General features: G+C 39.5%; 1 protein-coding gene across 1 annotated transcript; it reads right to left on the bottom strand.

Annotated features, from left to right (window-relative positions):
- Positions 1-17,646: 17,646 nt before the first annotated feature.
- On the bottom strand, positions 17,647-22,368 carry LOC106094015 (MIT domain-containing protein 1). Its single transcript, XM_013261193.2, has 4 exons — positions 21,887-22,368; positions 21,553-21,791; positions 18,030-18,229; positions 17,647-17,958 (listed from the first exon to the last, which is right to left on the bottom strand). Exons 1-4 carry the CDS (start codon positions 21,999-22,001, stop codon positions 17,808-17,810), a joined length of 705 nt encoding a protein of 234 aa, XP_013116647.1. The 5' UTR covers positions 22,002-22,368; the 3' UTR covers positions 17,647-17,807.
- Positions 22,369-24,427: the final 2,059 nt, after the last annotated feature.

The following is a 24,427-nucleotide window of genomic DNA, read 5'->3' as shown; positions in this document are numbered from 1 at the left end:
AATGTTCACGATTTAATTCCATTTTTTGGCTGAGATGAATCTTTTAAGTTACTGTAAACAACACAAATAGCGCTCATATGCGAAAACGTTCTGAGTACGTATAACCTCAAAAATGTCAAGCTTTACGATAGAGCTGTCAGTTGGCAGATTGCAACACAATGGTTATTCAATCCCAAAATATAAAAGGCAACCCTCGTATGCATCATGGAAATGGTGACATGAATGAGTCAAAAATCATTTGGTCATTTGGCTGCATACTGCAGTTGGCAGACCTACAATGTTTATATGAACTGGGGGACGGAACTTAAAAACTCTACCTACTGTTCAATACTCAGCCAGATCCAACAGATGGCTTGTCTGTTCATCATTTTTGAACGAATAGAGTGCTTGAATATGAAGTTGAAAGAACTGATCTGACACCACATGATTTGTGCAATTTGAAGACGTTGAAAGGTTCAGGGGCTAGGGGCATTTAATGGACCGATTTGTTACTGCAAATGCAAATTAGCCCATGAACATTCCATTAATGAATAGGGGCCAACTTCTCAGTCCGATTCAAGTTTAAGCCCTATGATAAGTGGTCTATATTTTATAGCCGACTACGAACGGCGTGCCGCAGTGCTACGCCTCATTGAAGAGAAGTGTTAACATGGCATAGTACTTCGCCAGCATTAGGAGAGGAAAACCTAGGCTGAAAATTATTTTCAGATGGTCTCGCCGAGATGCGAACCCAGGCGTTCAGCGTCTGGCTTCGAATCCTTCAGCTACGGTTGCCTCCGAATTTTTAACAATTCCTCGTAATAAAGCCTGAAGGCGAATGTAGGGCAGAGGGTCACAAATTGGGAGCAATTTACTCTCTCAATGCGCCCGTCATAACTGTCTGAATGCAAAATATGCTGTTGGACTAAAAGTTGAAAATAAAGATCTCTGTAGAAGCTGCAAAAATGTTATCTTGATGTCGCATTTACATCCTCTGTTATCATGAAAATAGTTAAGCTTATTCAAACTTTTAGAATGACTGATATGACCAGATTTTGGAAGTATAATTAACTGCGGATGTGAAAATGAGACCAATTTGCCTTTACACAGTGAACACCTTGACAATACCCACCCACACTGACAAAAGGATGGCACACACACACACAAAGAATACAAATGCATGCAGTTGGGAACATGGCATCACCATAATTTCACCAAGGACCTTGTTTTGCATTGGCGAAGCAGGCAGGCATGTGAAATACAGCTACGGGGGACTATCATTGATGTTTCCTACTGCCACTGCGGCTGTTGTTTTGGTTAAATGTTTCGACCATAAATTCATTACAGCTACAATGCAATGCACTCATTTTTTCATTTAAATTTTTGTTATCTGAGCCATTTTGCCATTGCTGTTTCAGCTACTCGGCTGGATGCAGTTGTTATTGTTGTTTTGCACTTTTTTTTTCGAAATGGAAGGCATTGTAGCATCGCTGGCATTCACTTTATTTGGGTCTGTTTTTTAGTTACGGTAATTTTTGTCTTCCTCTCTGTCTATTTAAATGTTAACTTTGTTTTACGCTTTTTTTGGGTGGGTGGCACACCACTGCAAATTAAGCAACTTCCGTTGCGTGACAGCATCACAATGCAATTCTGTTTTGTGTGTCAGTTTATATTGGGGTTATAAATATTCTTGAATTTCTCTTTTTTTTTCTGGGATTATAATTTGTGTCGCCAGCAAATAAAAATAATATGTATTGTGAAAATAAATGGGTCTTACAAGTAGTGATGAAGATTTTTAAATAAGTATAAATCTATAATGTGAGGATGTCCAGTAACCTGCAGATAGGACGGTGCAAAAAAATTTTTATTTTACCATGGCTAAACTGATCTTTTCAAAATGACTTGCAACCTCCTTACTTACTTGATGGCCGAAATGGGTTCATAAACTGCTATAGCCCCGATATAAGCCTGTATCACATTTTGAATTCTAAAGTATGTCTTATATCCTTTTTGTACCTAAGAAGAGATGCCGGGAAAAGAACTCGACAAATGCGATCAATGGTGGAGGGTATATAAGATTCGGCCCGGCCGAACTTAGCCCGCTTTTACTTGTTTCTTTTATTTTTCGTTTCCCGAAGAGGAAACTATCTTCGAAAGACCCCACTGTTGCAGCCGTAATCTTGTTGGCATTGTCATCAATGTCTTCTATGCTTGGGCAATCTAAGTTATCTTGCCCAAGCTTTCTTCTGAGTAGTCTTCCGAATTGTGTCCAGTTGGTTTTCAACTTAGTACGGAAGCTTATCGTATTCGGCGCTGGCCGTGCTATTCTAAATCTAACGTAGCGATGGTCAGAGGAGGAATGCTCCATGGAGACACTCCAATCCTGAACCTCATCCATTAGATTTTCCGAACATACAGTCACATCTAAAACCTCCTCCCAAATCCTACAAACAAAGGTACCGGTATTACCAATATTAGGTGTTATTAGGACTTTAGTGTTCAAGAATTCTGCAGGGATTGGGCTCGCTTAAAAATGTCGGTACTACCCCACAAAATGTGGAGAGGGTTTGCATTGCACAATATTAATACCTCATTTCCTGTCTGTATCGCGTTAGCTGTCTCGCTCCGGTGGAGGTTTAGCTGCATGACCTCAATCACTGGTCCTCCAGTAAATGGACTTCATGGGAGTGGGTGATCGTCGGCTCCCTATTCGTTAAGCTGCATTGAGTCTCCCGTCCCTACGCTGCCTGATTTTCCAATATTGGGATCTTTGCCTATCCTAGTCCTCCAAATTGTAAGTAAATGGGACCTACTCCCAAGGTGATGCTCTGATCGTTGGCTCCCCTAGTCGTTAGGCTGCATTGAGATTACTGTCACTGCAATGCCTGAGGTTTCAATATTAGGATCTATGCCTATTCTTGTCTTCCGAATCATCGTTGGCTCCCTGTTTATAAGGCTGTGTTGAGTCTCTAGCCCCTGCACTACCTGACTCTCTAATATTAGGATCTTTGTTGTTGTAGTAGCAGTGTGTGGTACACTGAGGCGGCAGCCCTTGCCGATGAAGGAATTCATCGGGTCAATCCGGAACATACAACCGGCTGCCATGGGATTGCATCTTTGTTTGTCTTAGTCTTCCCATTGTTAGGACAGTCGGCGAATGCCTCGTCGTTAGCGCCCTGTTTTTTATGCGGTATTGAGTCATCTGCCACTTCTCCTCCTTATGGAAGACATCCCATTTCTCTGCGATCAATCCTTGGTTTTGCTTGCCTTAGAATCCCAACATGCGTACCGTTGCGAATTTGCTGTCCCTTCGCTTGATGAAGACCTTTGCCCTTGTGAGCTGGCGAACGTCCCTCTTTCTCACCAGGTCGAGCTTTGCGCCACAGAGAGTGTGGATACATCCGACGAATTTCTTGACGGTATCAATACATTCTGCTGACGCAAAGTAAAAAGATCTCCCCCTATACTCGCAGCTCATCATTTGTATAGGCGCCCTCTACAGAGTTCCACACGTGTTTGAAATTTCGCTCGTTAACTAGATATTCCACTTGAGACCAATGATCTGGTGGAATCCTAATAAATGCACTGCCGATATTAATGACTGCATAAGTTAGCTGTTTTGCTTCCTTGCCAGTATGGCGTAAGCGACCATTTTCCCCTTCCGTGATGGCTCTGTCGTCCTTTTAGCCAAACTTAAGAAGCTTTTACTTGTTTTTAGTTAATTTTTTCTTTAGGTGTCATTGTAAAATGTGGCAAAAGTATAATTTTTTTTATTTAAATAAATATATCTTTTACCTTTCGGTTGCAGTATCATTTGGGCCAAGTGTCCAAGAGATGCAACATCGTGGCATCGAATGAAATTGATTAAACCACGATGCCAATTAAGTCGTTTATCTGTTGCAGCGAAAGAAAATAGAGTCCCATCACCCACCCACTGCACAAACACATCCGCAGAGACAATTTTTCCTTAATTGTAAGCCTATTATTCGTGTATGCCTCAATCTGTGTGTGTGTGTGTGTGTGTGTGTGTGTGTGCGTGGCATGTGACAATGATCATTGCGACCGTAAATATTACACATTGCGGGTGGTCACAGAACTGCGGGTGATTACCACTTTTTAACAGCCCATGATTTCCTCAACTGCCTTTGCGGATTCTTCGTTGACGCCCTTGCTTTCAGGTTCTGGACCATTTCCTTGGCATCATTCTGCTGCCACAGCCAACTGCCTGACCGACAGTCTGTCGTTAGTTTTGCCAACACCCAAAGTCATTAATTTTTGTTTTATATCGCACGGTGACGACAGCGACAAAAGAAATAATTGAAACGCTTCAGCTACGTATTTGGCGAATAAAGCCCAATATCGGCAGGCACCATCAGCAGCAGCAACGGCTCCAATGCAAGCCCATACTGCATCTCAGGATTAAATTGTTGCAATTCTTGTGTGTGTGTGTGTGTGTGTGTGTGTGTGTGCAAGAAAGGACAGGCGATGATTTTCTTCTTGTGGCAGGGTGAGGGTGTAACTGGTGCCATGGATGCCAGGCTCGCACAATATTTTGCCAAATAAAGGTATTGTGTACTGGCATTTGCCTATGTATGTATGCATGTGTGTGTGTGTGAATGTGTCTGTGCAACGAAGAGAAATGTTGAATAACACTCGATTACTCGAATTAACGAAAATTGAAAATAAATTTGTGTTGGCGACAATTTTTATGCGAATTTTTGGCTCGAGTTACCACAGGGAACATGCAGACACACTTTCACACACACACACACACACACCGCCACACTTTACTAAAAATAAAAGAACTTTAAATGAATGTTTTTAATCCTTATAAAGCTTAACACCAATGTAAAAACGTATGCATGTACGAGTATGTTTTGTGTCAGTTTCGGTTTCTGTGCCTGTGTGCTTGTAAGTGTGAGTGGTTGTGAAAAAGTAATGCTTATCGCCGCCAATACCAAACGAATGGAGACTACTGTTGGTTGGCATCCCGCAGAGTTGGGCTCTCGTTTTGGGGTTTTCTTTTTTTGTTTTTCGCCAGCGAGAGAAGATCATGTAGCTCCATTCACAGCGTGGGAGAAACCAAATATACTGCAGTGATTTCACCGATGCCACTGCATTTCAATAAAACCTTTCCTCGAACTCCAAGCACATGCAGTTTAAAACAGTGGTTTTGGCGGAAATGTACTGCAGTAGATTATTTATTCACACAAACAGCAAAACTTATTTAATACCATTTGGAATTACTTCAATACCAGACGAAAGAGACTATTAAGGATTTCCCACCACCTTTTTTATCGAATTTTGCTGAAATTTTAAACAGTGAATTGCATTAGGATTCCCGACAACTGGCCCAAATATGGTCCAGATTGGACTATATTTAGATATAGCTACCATATAGACCGATTTCCCGATAAAGGGTCTGAAGACCATAAAAACTTTATTTATTACCCGATTTCGCTGAAATTTGCAACAGTCGGTTATTTTAAACCTCCCGACATCTAACCCATATTTAGATATAGCTGTCATATATACCGATCTCCCGATTAAGGGTCTAAAGCCCATAAAAGCATTATTTGTCACCCGATTTCGCTGAAATTTAAAACAGTGGGTTATTTTAAGTCTCCCGACATCTATTTTAAGTATGGTTCAGATCGGACTATATTTTTAAATATAGCTGCCATATAGACCGATCTCCCGATAAAGGGTCTGAAGCCCATAAAAGCTTTATTTATTACCCGATTTCCCTGAAATTTGAAACAGTAGGCTATTTTGAGCTTTCCGACATCTGACCTAAATATGGTTTAGATCAGACTATATTTAGATATAGCTGCCATATAGATCGATCTGCCGATAAGGGGGTCTGAAGCCAACAAAAGCTTTATTTATTACCCGATTTCCCTGAAATCTACAACAGTGGGATATTTTAAGCCTCCCGACATCTAATCTAAGTATGGTTCAGATCGGACTATATTTTTAGATATAGCTGCCATATAGACCGATCTCCCGATAAAGGGTCTGAAGGCCATAAAATCTTTATTTATTACCCGTTTTCGCTGAAATTTGAAACATTGAGTGATTTTACGCCTCCTAACATAGGACCCAAATATGGTTCAGATCGGACTATATTTAGATATAGCTGCTATATATACCGATCTCCCGATAAAGGGTCTGATGACCATAAAGGCTTTATTTTTTATCCGATTTCGCTGAAGTTTGGAATAGTGCGCAGTTTTAAGCCTCCCAACATCCGACTTAAATATGGTTCAGATCGGACTATATTTAGATATAGCTGCCATATAGACCGATCTGCCGATAGAGGGTCTGAAGCCCATAAAAGCTTTATTTATTACCCGTTTTCGCTGAAATTTTAAACAGTGGGTAATCTTAAGCCTCTCGTCATCTGGCCTAATTATGGATTAGATCGGTCCAAATTTACATATAGCTCCCATATAGACCGATCTGATGATAAGGGGTCTGAAGGCCTTAAAAGCTTTATTTTTTATCCGATTTCGCTGATGTTTGGATTAGTGCGCAGTTTTAAGCCTCCCAACATCCGACCCAAATATGGTTCAGATCGGTCCATATTTAGATATAGCTGCCATATATACTGATCTCCCGATAAAGGGTCTGAAGCCCATAAAAGCTTTATTTATTGCCCAATTTCGCTGAAATTTACAACAGTGGGTTATCTTATGCCTCCCGGCATCTGACCTAAATATGGTTCAGATCAGACTATATATAGATATAGCTGCCATATAGACCGATCAGCTGATAAGGGGACTGAAGCCCCTAAAATTTTATTTATGACCAGATTTCGCTGAAATTTCAAACATTGAGTTTTGCTGAGCCTTACGATATCCGACCTTAATATGGTTCAGATCGGTTTATAATTGCATATATCTGCCAAAGAGACCAATATCTAGTTTCTACAAAATTGATTAGTGACATATATATTGGGTTGCCCAAAAAGTAATTGCGGATTTTTCATATAGTCGGCGTTGACAAATTTTTTCACAGCTTGTGACTCTGTAATTGCATTCTTTCTTCTGTCAGTTATCAGCTGTTACTTTTAGCTTGCTTTAGAAAAAAAGTGTAAAAAAAGTATTTTTGATTAAAGTTCATTCTAAGTTTTATTAAAAATGCATTTACTTTCTTTTAAAAAATCCGCAATTACTTTTTGGGCAACCCAATATATGAGACCACTCAATGTCCGTGCCGAATTTGGGTGCTAAAGATATCCAATTTTCACCGGATTGTGACGAAATGGGATTTACAACTTTGGTGGGTATCCAAAGTTCGGCCCGGCCGAACTTAACGCCTTTTTACTTGTTTAGTGTTAATATGGATTTATTCACTTTGTCATTTACCGCACACATCTGAGAATACCTCCATTCCACAGTTCATCGTAGTAAGCAATTCACTCTGACTGACTGCAGCATTTCGAATGGCTACCATTTCGATTTGCTTTTGGCCTCCGATGATGATGATGACGATGATGATGCCATACTGCTGTTTCTGCTGCTGCCATTGAACAGAAGGGGAGGCTGTACAACATATTCGACTTCTGTCAGAGATTTATGGCATTTGTAGTACACTTGGCACTAGTTTGCAATTTCTTTACCACTACTCCACCCCTGCGGTGGTGCCGTCAGAAACCTGCATGGTTGAGTGTGACAGGGCTACGAACGTGGAACGTGGCTTTGTCCCTGCTAGGATTTGCTATGCATCGGTGAGTCCTTTGAGCTGCGGGTATTTCTTGCATTCCATAGCACACAACTTAAAGGTGGTAACATTCGTTATGTATGCGCACGTTTTACGATTTCGAGTCAAGCCATTGACTGAAAAAGAACGAAGGACAATCAACTAACCAGACCTCTATTGGCAGGTACTTCCACGGCCGCCTGCAGCAATAATGAGCATCACCTCAATTGAAAAATTGTGGAGTGGCCCTTATGTAGCAGCCACAGCAGCATTAGCAGTGATTTCGCTACACCTTCACCTGTCAGCAGTAGAAGCTCCGCTTCTCAAATTGTCACATGATACACACTCTCCGAAGAAGCTTAGAAGTACTAGGGCCCACACACTAGCACACTGTTGGATGCGAGAGGAGAACATATTGAAACGCATAGTGCATTGCATTCCTATGTCCCAAAGTGAAATGTTCCAACAACAGTTAGAACAGCAGCAACAATGACATCGATGCCACAATTTAAGGTTTTTTATGGTGGCCGCCACTTGAACCGCACAAGTATCACCACTAGACACTCGAATATATTGTGTTAGAGGTGCTCTTCACACTCTGCCAGCCAACTGTATGGCATACTGGCCCAAGACGGTAAGATGGAGGAGCTAAGCAAAAGCCATGCAGCAGAAGGAGAAACGTTTGGAATTGTTTGTCTCTGTTGTATGCCTGAGAAAATGGGGAGGGCAAACTTTAAATGGCCATAAGTTGTATTTTTAAGGACATTTATGTGTCCTTTTTCCAAGGTGTCAGTGGAAGCGTTAGATGCCACCGCCAAAGGGGGTAAGTTCAAAAATATGCGGGCACAATTTATGCAACTGCAGGTGGAGATACAAGTTTTGCAACTTTAAATAACACATTTATTTTACGGTATCAAGGACTTTTTCCTTCTCCCACAATCCTTTTTTCCATTTGCTTTGTATGTGAGCACACACGCACACCAACATTCTCTAGCTTGAGCATAAAAAAATGTTAAAAGAAAAATCTTAAATATCTAAACGTTTTGCTTACATACTTCGTATGTATCCATATGGGAAAATATGCAAGTATCCCTCATACATTCAATGCGGAATAAAAGTGTCCAGATATTTTAGTAGCAATATTTGGAAAAAACAAATTATTAAACTAAAATTTTGGAATGAAATGAAATAAACACTGATGGAAAAATCAAGAGAATCGTACTAAAACAATCTCGATTTGTTACTAAAACCCATAACAGTTTGGTATTAAAACCAATACCTGTTTGGTAATAAATATAAAACCAAACGGTATTAATCTTTTTCTACTCTGTCTATTTTTAGTACTTCTCACATGCCAATGATAAAACCAATACCTGTTTGGTAATAAATATAAAACCAAACGGTACTCATCTTTTTATATTCTGTCTATTTTTGGTAATTCTCCTATGTCAATGAGTGCTAGCCGATTCAAATTTAAGCTTAATTTTATAGCCGACTCCGAACGGCGCGCCGCAGTGCGACACCTCTTTGGGGAGAAGTTTTAGCATGGCATAGTACTTTCCAAATGTCGCCAGCATTAGGAGGGGATAACCACTCCTGAATTTTATTTCTGTTGGTCTGACCAGGGTTCGAACCTAGTCGTTCAGCGTCATAGGCGGACATGCTAAAGGATTCATTTAGTTGTTTGTATGCCAAAAAAAACCTTAGGATTCATCTCGTAAATGACCAAATAGCCATACACAATGTCGAAAAACCTAAAATAAATCACTGTGTCAAATTTCAGTGAAATCGTACTATAAATGCGCCTTTTATTAGGCAAAAACTACAAATCGAGATATCGGTCTATATGGCAGCTATATCCAAATCTAAACCGATCTGGGCCAAATTAAAGAAAGATGTCGAAGGGCCTAACACAACTCACTGTTTCAAATTTTACCAAAATCGGATAATAACTGCGCCTTTAATTGGCCCAAACCCTTAAATCTAGAGATCGGTCTATATGGCAGCTATATCCCAATCTGACCCGATCTGGGCCAAATTAAAGAAGAAAGGGCCTAACACAACTCACTGTCCCAAATTTTGGCAAAATCGGATAATAAATGCGCCTTTTATGGGCCCAAAACCTTAAATCTAGAGATCGGTCTATATGGCAGCTATATCCAAATCTGAACCGATCTGGCCCAAATTAAAGAAGCATGTCGAAGGGCCTAACACAACTCACTGTCCCAAATTTAAGCAAAATCTGACATTACTATCACCTTTTGTGGGTCCAAAACATTAAATCGAGAAATCGGTCTATATGGCAGCAATATCCAAATCTGAACCGATCTGGGCCAAATTAAAGAAAGATGTCGAAAGGCCTAACACAACTCACTGTCCCAAATTTTGGCAAAATCGGGTAATAACTGCGCCTTTTATGGGCCCAAAACCTTAAATCTAGAGATCGGTCTATATGGCAGCTATATCCAAATCTGAACCGATCTGGGCCAAATTATAGAAGGATGTCGAAGGGCCTAACACAACTCACTGTCCCAAATTTCAACAAAATCGGATAATAAATGTAGCTTTTATGGGCCTAAGACCCCAAAATTATTTTTCCATTTTGTTTGACTTACTGTGACTTCTTCTCTCGCGTTCGCTTACTGCCATCACCTGAGTAACCTCAAGCGAATACCATGAAATGCATCTATTCCTCGTCTTCAAATTATTTGAAAGCAAACATCCATGATGCACTTCCAATTTATCACCACAATTACCCACTTAAGAAGTTTAGCAGGCTGTCAAATGGGAAAAGTGGTGACCCACTTTGTAAATATCCGCCATAAAAAATCGTTAATTGTCCACAGGCAATATAACTTTGAATTAAACTCAGCCGTTTATAAATTATGAGATCTCATTAAACTCATCAAATGCTCTAAATGTTGACAGACAGACGTACAGATACGCAGTGACAAAACAGTTGGCAAAAAATATAGCATTTGACAAGTCTTTGAGTCGTAATGGCAGCAGGATAATTTCAGTTTATTGGCATGAGGGACGTAAGGGAGGGAGTATAATAGAAGTAGACTGGCCAAAGGGAGTATGATAAATAACGTATTATGGTTTTAATAAAATCATCGAAAATACTTTTATATTGCAAAATAAGCGAAAAAAAAATTGACAAAAGACAAATTTTAGAGCCATGACAACATAATATACGTACATAAATACGTTTCAAACCCATCCCTACACAAGATGACTGTGAGCGCCACACGAGCTGGAACTCTAGGCTGCTGCCAGCATTAGGGGCGAAATCCACCGCTGAACATATTTTCTGATGATCTCGCCAGAATTCGAACCCAGGCGTTCGGCGTCATAGGCGGACATGCTAACCTCTGCGCTACGGTGGCATTCACTAAAGCACCTATGTATTTTCCCGTTCAACTTTGAATATAACTTTTAGATAACCATAAGTTATTCCCCCAGTTCCATTTGTTTTTGGAGAGCTTTCCAAATATTTTTGCTCAATAGATTTTTTTAAGCTCGTCCCAGGTTGGGAGGGTTTATGATAATAAAACGACGAACTTCAATTTTAACAAGCAAAAAAAAAACAAATCGTTTAGAACAAATCTGTTCTATTGGGGTAGTACTGTCACTGTTTGATGTAAAAGTCACTTCAAAAACGCTTAGCGACTTCGTCTGTGAAATTTCGTTCACGTGCACATCTCTATTGTAGATTAAATAAATTGTTTCACCCTCCTAAAAGTATGCTACAAAACAAAAAGTTAATGCTTTCCCATAGGTCTTTTAATAATTCTATTTATTGAGTCTTTTTATAACAATGAAAGGAAAATCAAAGCATACCACACACCAACAATTACACGAAGCGTTTTATCTTCTGGTGGAGAGAAACTCCTCAGGTGTGGAGTTCTTAACACTTAAATGGAATCGAAGGCCTGGCTAGGCCTTTTTCATCATACTGCACGTGTTTTGCGTGCTTATTGCAATGTGATCTCATCGTTGCTTCTTGAATTTCTCAATCAGAGCGTTTTCTAGACTTATTTTGTTCTTATCATGGGGACACACAACAACTGTTCTTCATAAACTGAAGACAAAGACCTGTTTATTACGCATTGGAAACAAAGGACAAGTTTGAAGATACGTTTTCTATTTAGAATAGTTCTGAAAAAAAAAAATGAACAAGTAAGAGAGTGCTAAGTTTGGCCGGGCCGAATCTAATATACCCTCCACCATGGATCGCGTTTGTCGAGTTCTTTGCGCGGTATCTCTTTTAAGGCAAACAAAGAATAATGAATAAGAACTGTTATGTTGGTGAAGCTATATCATGTTATAGTCTGATTCGGACCATAAATGAATTGAATGCTGAACATTGCAGAAGCCGTTGTCTAATGTTTCAGTCCATTCGGATAGGAATTGCGCCTTGTAGGGGCACAAGAAGCAAAATCGGGGGATCGGTTTATATGGGAGCTGTATCAAGCAATGGATCGATTCAGACCATATTAGACACGTATGTTGAAGGTCATGAGAGAAGCCGTTGTACAAAATCGGATGAGAATTGCGCCCTCTAGAGGCTCAAGCAATCAATATCCCAGATCGGTTTATATGGCAGCTATACCAGGTTATTTACCGATTTGCACCATACCATGCTCAGTTGTTGGGAATTATAACAAAACATTTCATGCAAAATTTCAGCCAAATCGGATGAAAATTGCGCCCTCCAGCGGCTCAAGAAGTCATGATCCAAGATCGGTTTATATGGCAGCCATATCAGCTTATTAACCGATTTAGACCATGCTTAGCACAGTTATTGGAAGTAATACCAAAACACCTCATGCAAATTACAGTCAAATCTAACGAGAATTGCGCCCTCTAGAGGCTCAAGAAGCCACGTCAGGTTTACAGATTAGTGTAAACGGGGTTTTAGTATAAGTTTGCAAAGTGAAGACATTGATAGATCATCCAAATTTACACAGAAAGGTAACCGTGAAGCAATATTTTTGTTCACAGTGGAACACTTCTGTTTGTGTACAGCGTTGGTGGTATGTATCGGAACGATCTAGCCTTCCCAGAGGCTGGTCAAGAATCGCTACCCCGCACAATTCTCGTCCGATTTGACTGAAATTTTGAACGTAGTGTTTTGGTATCACTTCCAACAATTGTGTTTAGTATGATTCAAATCAGTTCATAACCTGAAATTGCTGCCATATAAACCGATCTTGGGTCTTGAGCCTCTAGAGTGCGCAATTGTCATCCGATTTGGAAGAAATTTTGTACAACGGCTTCTCTCATGACCTTCAATATACATGTGTAATATGGTCTGAATCGATCAATAGCTTGATACAGCTCCCATATAAAACTATCTCCCAATTTTGCTTCTTGAGCCCCTACAAGGCGCAATTCTTATCCAAATGGACTGAAATATTACAAAATGACTTCTTTAATGTTCAGCAGTCAATTCATGTATGGTTGAATCGGACTATAACTTGATATAGCTCCAATAACATAACAGTTCTTATTTATTATTGTTTGTTTGCCTCAAAATAGATACCTCGCATAGAACTCGACAAATTGCGATCCATGGTGGAGGGTATATAAGATTCGGCCCGGCCGAACCTAGCACGCTCTTACTTGTTATAGTTGGAACGGCATGCCGCAATGCGAGACCTTTTTTTTGCTTTTAAGTCCTTAACCTCAATTTTTGACTGCCGAACTTTCAAAATACCTACAGATTTTATCTCAGTGGCTTCCATTTAATTATAGCCTTGTACAAAAAATAATAAACGGTAATTGTGAACAACAAAAAAAAAAACACACTTTTTGGAATCTCTGTCTGACCGGATGTTGATGACTTGAGCAGTCATCAATTAAGCCCAATAAATGATAGTGTGACTGACTAGCTAGCAGCACTGGTAGTTGTAGCCACAGTAGTGGTAGTAGTAGCGCAAGTTTGGCCACAAAGGACAAATGTAATTGGTGATTGTACGCGCTTTTATGGACATTGTAAACTTTTAGTGTTCCAAACGAAGACTTACATAGGGATGAGAGACATACAAACACACACGCACACACACACACACAACTAACCATGTAGATACATAAATAAAAATAGTAAAATATGAAAATGTCAGCAATTGTTGTTAAAATAATGTACCACCAGCAATATAAATAAAATTGTAACGGAACCGGAAAAAACCAACACTGCTCGTTCCTCCATAAAAAAAGGGAACGTCATCACTTGGGTGACGTTGTGTATGACGCAATGGAGTTTTTGTTTGAGTTTAATTTCGAAATGCTATTGCCAGGGTGAAAAAAAAGAAAATCGACTAAAATTTAAACGGATGTTACCAATTAACACAAAACGGAAAACAATCGATAAACATTTTATCAAATTGAAGCCTTTTTTGCACTATTCGTTGGTCGTTAAGGCATTTATTGCTATTCACACATATTTACTTGCGAAGCTGCAGTTCACCTATATGCAAAGATGCAAATGAAATAGGAACAATTTGCGAGTAACATTTTATTCAAAATTAAACTGATTGAAACAAAAATAAATAGAAAACAATAATGACAACCAATACAAAAAAAAAAAAAACAAGTAAAAAGGCGTTAAGTTCGGCCGGGCCGAACTTTGGACGCCCAACACCTCGGGTATATATGTAAACCAGCTTTCATCACAATCCGGTGATAATTGGATAACTTAAGCACCCAAATTCGGCACGGACATTGAGTGGACTAATATATATGTCACTATTCAACTTTGTAGAACAAAATATTGATCTTTTTAGCAGCTATATCCAATTATTAACCGATCTGTAGCATATTAAGGTCGGATATCGGAAGGCTTAGAAAAACTCACTGTTTCAAATTTCAGCGAAATCTGGTAATAAATAAAATTGTATGGGCTTCAGTCCCCTTATCAGCAGATCGGTCTATATGGCAGCTATATCTGAATATAGTCCGATCTGTGCCATATTTGGGTCGGATGTTGGGAAGTGTAAAACTGCGCACTATTCCAAATTTCAGCGAAATAGGATAAAAAATAAAGCTTTTATGGCCTTCAGACCCTTTATCGGGAGATCGGTCTATATGGCAGCTATATCCAAATCTAAAGCGACCTGGGCCAAATTGACGAAGGATGTCAAAGGGCCTAACACAACTCACTGTCTCAAATTTCAGCAAAATCGGATAATAAATGTGGCTTTTATGGGCCTAACACCCTAAATCGGCGAATCGATCTATATGGCAGCTATATTCAAATCTAAACCGATCTGGCCCACATTGAAGGAAGATGTCGAGTGGCCTAACACATCTCACTGTCCCAAATTTCAGCAAAATCGGATAATAAATGTGGCTTTTTTGGGCCTAAGACCCTAAATCAAGAGATCGGTCTATATGGCAGCAATATCCAAATCTAGACCGATCTGGGCCAAATTGACGAATGATGTCGAAGAGCCTAACACAAATCACTGTTTCAAGTTTCAGCAAAATCGGATGATAAATATGGCTTTTATTGGCATAAGACCCTAAATCGGAGGATTGGTCTATATGGCAACTATATCCAAATCTGAACCGATCAGAGCCAAATTGACGAAGGGTGTCGAAGGGCCTAACGCAACTCACTGTCCCGAACTTCAGCTAAATCGGATAATAAATGTGGCCTTTATGGCCTAAGACCCTAAATCGAAAGATCGGACTATATGGCAGCTATATTAAAATCTGAACCGATCTGAGCCAAATTGACTTAGGATGTTGAAGGGCCTAACGCAACTCACTGTCCCGAACTTCAGCTAAATCGGATAATAAATGTGACTTTTATGGGCCTAAGACCCTAAATCGAAAGATCGGACTATATGGCAGCTATATTAAAATCTGAACCGATCTGAGCCAAATTGACTTAGGATGTTGAAGGGCCTAACGTAACTCACTGTCCCGAACTTCAGCTAAATCGGATAATAAATGTGGCTTTTATGGGCCTAAGACCCTAAATCGAAAGATCGGACTATATGGCAGCTATATTAAAATCTGAACCGATCTGAGCCAAATTGACTTAGGATGTTGAAGGGCCTAACGCAACTCACTGTCCCGAACTTCAGCTAAATCGGATAATAAATGTGGCTTTTATGGGCATAAGACCCTAAATCGGAGGATCGGTCTATATGGCAACTATATCCAAATCTGAGCCGATCAGAGCCAAATTGACGAAGGGTGTCGAAGGGCCTAACACAACTCACTGTCCCAAATTTCAGCAAAATCGGATAATAAATGCGGCTTTTATGGGCCTAAGACCCTTAATCGGAGGATCGGTCTATATGGCAGCTATATCCAAATCTGAACCGATCTGAACCAAATTGACGAAATCGGATAATAAATGTGGCTTTTATGGGCCTAAGACCCTAAATCGGAGGATCGGTCTATATGGCAGCTATATCCAAATCTGAACCGATCAGAGCCAAATTGACGAAGGGTGTCGAAGGGCCTAACACAACTCACTGTCCCAAATTTCAGCAAAATCGGATAATAAATGTGACTTTTATGGGCCTAAGACCCTAAATCGGAGGATCGGTCTATATGGGGGCAATATCAAGATATAGTCCCATATAGCCCATCTTCGAACTAAAACTGCTTATGGACATAAAAAGTATCTGTGCGAAGTTTCAGCTCAATATCTCTATTTTTAAAGACTGTAGTGTGATTTCAGCAGACTGACGGACGGACATGGCTAGATCGTCTTAGATTTTTAAGCTGATCAAGAATATATATACTTTATAGGGTCGTAAATGGATATTTCGATGTGTTGCAAACGGAACGACAAAATGAATATACCCCCATCCTTAGGTGGTGGGTATAACAATTATGAAAATTATTACAAAACAAGTAAAAGTGTGTTAAGTTCGGCCGGGCCGAATTTTATATACCCTCCAACATGGATCGCATTTGTCGAGTTCTTGCCACGGTATCTATGTTTAGGTAAACAAAGTAAGAATTGCGCACTTTAGGGGCTGAAGAAGTAAAATAGGGAGATCGGTTTATAGGGGAGCTGTATTAGGCTATAAACCGATTCATGCCATATTCGACACGTATGTAAAAGGTCATGAGATAAGCCGCTGTACAAAATTTCAGCCAAATCGGATAAGAATTGCTCCCTGTAGAGGCTCAAGAAATCAAGACCCAAGATCGGTTTATATGGCAGCTATATCAGGTTATGGACAGATTTGAACTATTCTTAGCACAATTGTTGAAAGTCATAACAAAACACACCATGCAAAATTTCGGCCAAATCGGATAATAATTGCGTTCTCTAGACGCTCAAGAAGTCAAGACCCCAGATAGGTTTATATGACAGCTATATCATGTTATGGACCGATTTAAACCATACTTGGCACAGTTGTTAGATATCATAAGAAAACACGTCGTGCACAATTTCATTCCAATCGGATAAGAATTGCACACTCTAGAGGCTCAAGAAGTCAAGACCCAAGATCGGTTTATATGGCAGCTATATCAAAACATGGACCGATATGGCCCATTTATAATACCAACCGACCTACACTAGTAAGAAGTATTTGTGCAAAATTGCAAGCGGCTATCTTTACTCCTTCGGAAGTAAGCGTGCTTTCGACAGACAGACGGACGCACATGGCTAGATCGACATAAAATGTCGCGACGATCAAGAATATATATACTTTATGGGGTCTCAGACAAATGTTCCGAGTAGTTACAAACAGAATGACGAAATTAGTATACCCCCCCTCCTATGGTGGAGGGTATAAAAACATTGGTATTCTTACCTTAAAACTCGTCGCAATCCTTTTCCGAGAGTATCCCATCAGGAACAAAGAAAAAGATATGTCAGATTTCTGTTTATTAACAAATGTCACTGGAAATAGGTAACCACCTCCGATATCCTTTTTGTTACATTCACATTCAATCCTGGTTCCCATTACAGTAAAACTCGATCAATTAAAAAACTCTCTTATAGAAAAATAAACTTTATTTGTCAATACGTAATACTACACACAGCAGGATAACTTTCCATTAAGATCAGTTCAGAATAGTAGAAAATTAAAACGAGACAATTTAAAAACGAATTCCTAATCGTAATTTGAACTTGGTGGCCAGACTTAGGAGAAATTTTTTGTTCGCCATATATCAACATCAGTCTGTAGACACTTGCGAAAATCGTAATCGCACAATCCCAAGGAGTACAAAGGACTGATGGCCTTAAAGAAATGCAAACCTCGACCAATTTTAATGATATAGCCATTGCTTAAACTGAAAGAAGATGGAAAAAAAGAGTAATCACAAGTCAATAGAAGCTACCTTAGGTATAACATTTCACTTACACTATTTTACGATCATGCAAGGATGGCTCATATTTGATGGTCAAAGTTATTTCCCTTTTGGCCAAGTCATCTTTGATTTGTTTTAAAATGGCCGCCTGACCATCTGGATTTTTTGAGTCCGGCTTAGTAATCAGTCGTATATATTTCAGATTTTTGCTTTGTTTTACGGCTAACTCAGCAAAAGCCAATAGATTTTGAAACTAAAAAGATAAAGGGGGAAAAAATAAAAATTTTAACAAAATTCGCAAAGAATGGCTGAAATTTTCCCTATAGAGCCGTATAAGTAAAATGAATTTAAAACTCATTAAATACATTCGAAACATAATTGATGTTTAACATAATCAATCCCCAAACTCTACACGCCTGCTGATCAGAGGGGCATGGCTTTGGCAGTATCGATAATCGCAACTTTCGATATTTCTAAGAATAAAAATCGATAAGTCCCCATCACCTGTATTTCAAACGAAAATGAAAAGTAAAAGAAGAAGTAAAGCACAGACCGAAAGAACCAAAAGTCAGTTGGAAGTCATCAGAGAAATCTTTGTAAACACAAATTTTAGCCCAATCGGATTAAAATGGCGCCCTCTATTGGCACAATGTATCTTATAGGTTGCCGGATCGCTTAGTTTTATTGAATTTTACCAAAACTTTGTTGATAGTATCCATAGAAAATATATCGATTGATATTCAAGTAACAAATAAAATATCGATATTTTGCCAGCTCTATTTGGCAGATTGATGGCTCCTCGTTTTTTTTCACAGCAAGCAAGACTATATGTATTAAGGCGCTATTACACGGCATCTAGATGTCTTATGACATATCACTCTTTGTATTCCCATGTAATTGAAAATGTTTGTGAAAATTGAATTGAATTCCGAGACATTATTAAGACAGCAGCAGCCCACTCTATACCAGCTGGCAAGTGGGGTTTAAAATGGTGGTCTCACACGAACAGCTGTTATCACACAATTTTCTTTGTGTGTGTTGGCAAAACGTCGATCAGATTGATGACAAGATGGCGGTTTTGACCCTATGATTTGTGGTTGTTGTACAAATGAGACCACCTTTGATTGTTTCGCCATGATCAGCTAGTAGGTTGTCGCAGATAGCAGGTCTCAAAGACGAGCGTGATAGATTTCTACGATGCATTCCTAATGGATCAGCGAACGATCTAGCCATATCCGTCCGTCCGTCTATCTGTCGAAAGCACGCTAACTTTCGAAAGAGTAAAGCTAGCCGCTTGAAATTTTGCACAAATACTTCTTATTAGTGTAGGTCGGTTGGGATTGTTAATGGGCCATACCGGTCCATGTTTCGATAACGCTGTCATATAAACCAATCATGAGTCTTGACTTCTTGAGTCTCTAGAGGGCGCAATTCTTATCCGATTGAAAAGAAACGTGCTTTGTTATGATATCCAAGAACTGTGCCAAGTATGGTTCCAATCGGTCCATAACCTGATATAGCTGCCATATAAACCGATCTTGGGTCTTGACTTCTTGAGCCTATAGAGGGCGCAATTCTTATCCGATTGGAATGAAATTTTGAACGACGCGTTTCGCTATGACTTCCAACAACTGTGCCAAGTATGGCGCAAATCGGTTCATAACGTGATATAGTTGCCATATAAACCGATCTTGAATCTTGACTTCTTGAGCCTCTAGATGGCGCAATTCTTATCCGATTTGAATGAAATTTTGCACGAAGTATTTTGTAATGACATCCAGCAACTTTGCCAAATAAATTTCAAATCGGTCCATAACGTGATATAGTTGCCATATAAACCGATCTTGGGTCTTGACTTCTTTAGCCTCTAGAGGTCGCCATTCTTTTTCGATTACAATAAAATTTTGCACAACGTGTTTTGTTATTATATGCTAGAACTTTGCCAAGTATGGTTCCAATCGGTCCATAACCTGATATAGCTGCCATATAAACCGATCTTGAATCTTGACTTCTTGAGCCTCTAGAGGGCGCAATTCTTTTCCGATTGGAATGAAATATTGCACGACGTGTTTCGCTATGACTTCCAACAACTGTGCTAAGTATGGCGCAAATCGGTTCATAACTTGATATTGCTGCCATTTACACCAATCTGGTTCAAATCAGCCCTTAGCCTGATAAAGCTGCCATATATACCAATCTGGGATCTTGACTTCTCTTGAGGCTCTATAGGGCGCAATTATTATCTGATTTGGGTGAAATTTTGTACAACGACTTCTTCCACGATCTTCGGTCTATAGCCTAATACAGCTCCCCTATAAAATGATCTCCTTATTTTACTTTTTGAGCCCTTATTCTCAATTCTTATTCGATTTGGCTGAAATTTTACACAATGACTTCTACTAAAATTCATTCCATTATGGTCCGAATCGGCCCATAACTTGATATAGATCCAATAGCATAGCAATTCTTTTCTTTTATCATTTCCATTCCTTTGTTTGCCGCGCATAGAACCTGATAAATGCGATCCATGGTGGAGGGTATACAAGATACGGCCCAGCCGAACTTAGATCGCCTTTACTTGTTAACGTTATTTTATTGAGGATTGCGAGATTGACAGTGGGCGCGAGGTTTGCCAATCGTTGTTGCTGTATGCACAGAGGCGGCAGCCCTTGCCAATGAAGGATTACATCGGGTCAATCCGGTATGTACAACTGGCTGCCATGGGATTGGTTGTTGCTGTTGTAGCATTGTGTTATACACTGAGGCGGCAGCGCTTGCCGATTAAGGACTCCATCGCGCCAATCCGGACATACAGCCAATTGCCATTGGATTGAATTGCCATGGCAGAGTAAAAAGTCGCTTCAACGGTCTCCGAACCTATGCTTAATCATTCCAATTTACCACGGCTGTAGTTACAAACAATGAACAAAGAATTTCCAATTGCTGTCCATGAGCTAGTCTCCAACTTCCTATTCTTACTAAATGGACAGCAGAAGTACGCTGCTAATTGAATAACGACCACCAACTGACCAAAAATACTGAGTGTCAGATTTGATAGCCTCAAAAGTTTTCTGCGTATGCTACTGCGATTTGGGACAAGGGCAGTATTTTGTAAGGTTAGTTTGAAAAGAGGACAACCACCTAAGCTCAGCTTGTAGGGGGCTCTAAATAGAAACAAATTACCTTGAAAAAGAAAATCTAAGTTAGGAAGTCCGTGCTTCTTACAAAATTCCCAGTTGTTTCCCATACCACGCCCCTGAGATGGTTCATATCTGGTGGGGCAATAACATAAAAAATGCTCCAACGTCTCATCACCTTCCCCATATGCCCTACAAATGCTATCACTTGCAAAACGTCTACGTTTTGTTTTTGGAACAGCATAGTAGATATTGCTATTGTGTCAGCAATGACGCTGCATAGATAACGAATGACTGGTCAGTATTTGCTTTGTCTGCACCCCCAAATATATAGTTTATATAAATATGTAGGGTTATTTTTAGAAAAAAAGTAGGCATACTATTTCCCTTGCAATATTTCCCACTTTGCCAACACTGTCTTTTAACGTTACATACATACTTGATATCGCTCAGTGAGATATGGCTCATCCAAAAGTATTTCCTTCACATCTGTATTTAAGTATTTGCCAAAGAGGCTTCTATAGCTGTGTCCGCACGAGTTTTCATCAATTGGTATGTTGGCTACAATTTCGCCCGTTTCTGCATGTTTTTGAACGCGTATTTTGATTTGCTCTGCTCTGTCAATATACTCTTTGATGCGTTCGTAGTAGACTTTCTTTTTGGCTGCATCAGTCTCATCTAAGATGCAACGATAAAAAAACATGGACAGATGTAGAACAAAGTTTTGTTTCCAACTGGGCCATTTATTGGCTACCACAACGAAAAACACCTACCAGCAACTACGTCCATGAGAATTTGTATACCATCTTGGTAAAGCGATTGGGCTTCCAAAATGCGACCTTCTTTGTCGCATTGGACAGCCTTAATTAAAATGTCTTTTGCGTTCATATTTGGAAGGAATGAAAATGATTAGCAAGCACTTTTGAAACTCTTTTGTTTATCGGGGGCACAGATTTAGCGTAAACAAACACAGCGAAATGAATGTGGAGATATGTTTGGAAATAATTCACAGCATATGATACACTTGAAGGTTATTTTGATATATTTTCTTTTTGCATAACTTTACACTGCATGTTAGGTTAACAAATTACTTGTAAACTTCTTTATTATTTTATTTATTTGCAAACACTTCCATTTGCTTGGCTTTGTTATGATTTTTGTCAACAGTTGTCTGTCATTCGGCTGAATTCCGTCATTTGTTGTGAGTCGAAGAGAGCATTGAATGTGCACATTCACACAAACACGGTAAAACCGCAACATACATGGACGAAAATCAAGAGTCTATGCTTTCTCGCGTAGTATGAAAGAGAATTTAGTTTCTCTTTTTTAAGAACAGGGTTGTTAAAAACTGATGGAAGTAACAATGAAAAAAGAGGAGGATAATAGCTATGTTCGCATAAATATTCGGAAAATGAACGGTTTTGTAATTTTTATGATTGCTTTGTTTTATTTTAGAATTATTGGGTTGCCCAAAAAGTAATTGCGGATTTTTTAAAAGAAAGTAAATGCCTTTTTAATAAAACTTAGAATGAACTTTAATCAAATATACTTTTTTTACACTTTTTTTCTAAAGCAAGCTAAAAGTAACAGCTGATAACTGGCAGAAGAAAGAATGCAATTACAGAGTCACAAGCTGTGAAAAAATTTGTCAACGCCGACTATATGAAAAATCCGCAATTACTTTTTGGGCAACCCAATATTTAGAGCAAATCATGACAAATCGTTTCTTAGTAACTGTTTTTGCATGTTATCGATAAAATTACCAGTACAGCTTTGCACTGATATTTGATCCAGAACATTTGACGACAAAAACAACAACAGGGTGGCATCGATTATACGTGATTCGCTTAAACGAGAACATCTATTGTCAGGGATCGAAGACGAAAGAAATACATCTTTTATATAAAAAAATTCAGTTTGTATTTGTTTGTCGGTTTGTTTGTTTGTTCCGTATAGACTCAAAAACGGCTGAACCGATTGCAAATTGAAAATTTTGCCCATGAACATTCCACTAAGGAACAGGGACAAACTTCTCACCTATCAATGAGTGCAGTCCGATTCAAGTTTAAGCTCAATGATAAGGGGCCTCCTTTTTATAGCCGAGTCCGAACGGCGTGCCACAGTGCGACACCTCTTCGGAGAGCATTTTTACATGACATATTACCTCACAAATGTTGCCAGCATAAGGAGGGGAAAGCCACCGCTGAAAATGTTTTCTGATGGTCTCGCCAGGATTCGAACCCAGGCGTTCAGTGTCATAGGCGGACATGCTAACCTCTGCGCTACGGTGAACCGATTACCTTGAAATTTTCACAGATTGTCTAGGTTGGTCTGGAAGGAAACATAGGCTATATAGTTTTTTGATATCGAAGGGGGGGCGGACCCTCCCCCTTACCCCAAAGTACTACCCAAAAATAAAAGTGCACCCAGAAGGACTATATGGGATTCAAATGAAAGGTATTCAGGAGTAGAATACAAATTTCATAATAAAAGTTGGGTCCAAGTACCTGAACGGCCGCCCCAGCCCCAAAACTCCTTAAAATAGGTTTATTTGACGATCATGACAATATGGGACTCAAATGAAAGGTATTCGGGAGTAGATTACGAATATGGTCAGGAAGTAGGAATAGGCTTTATAATTTATTGATTACGGAAGGGGGCGGACCCTCCACCGTTAGCCCAAAAACACCAAACAAAATCAAAAGTGGACCGATAAGGACAATATGGGTATCAAATGAAAAGTATGCGGGAGTAGATAACTAATCTGGCATACAAATTCATGTCGAAGTATAGGGGGTCACCCCACCACCACAAAAACGCCCAAAATGGGCAAAGTAGCCAATTACGGCTATATGGGACTCGGTTTGTTTGTTTCGTATAGATTGAAAAACGGCAGAACCGATTTTCTCGAAATTTTCGCATATTGTGTAGGCTGGTCTGGAAGGAAACATAGGCTATATAATTTTTCGTTATCGGAAGGGGGAAGGACCTTCCCCCTTATGCCAAAAACACAAACCAAAATCAAAAGTGGACCGATCGGGACAACGTAGAACAAGTAGAAAACGAACATGATATTAAAATTTGAGTCTAAGTACCCATCGAGCCGCCCGAATCCCAAAACTCACCCAAGCATACAAATTGGATGCTCATTTTAATGTGGGGCTCAATTGAAAGGTATTCGAATCTGGCATACAAAATCAGATCGAAGTATAGGGGGTCACGCTATCCCTCAAAAACGCCATTAGAACCATTATGACTATATTATACTTGGCTGAACCGATTTTCTTATAATTTTCATAGATTGTGTACGTTTG

This window comes from Stomoxys calcitrans, chromosome 1 (genome assembly GCF_963082655.1).
Source record: "Stomoxys calcitrans chromosome 1, idStoCalc2.1, whole genome shotgun sequence".
Lineage (NCBI taxonomy): Eukaryota > Metazoa > Arthropoda > Insecta > Diptera > Muscidae > Stomoxys > Stomoxys calcitrans.
The sequence above is the reverse complement of the archived record's forward strand: the minus strand, read 5'-3'. Positions and strand labels throughout refer to the sequence as shown.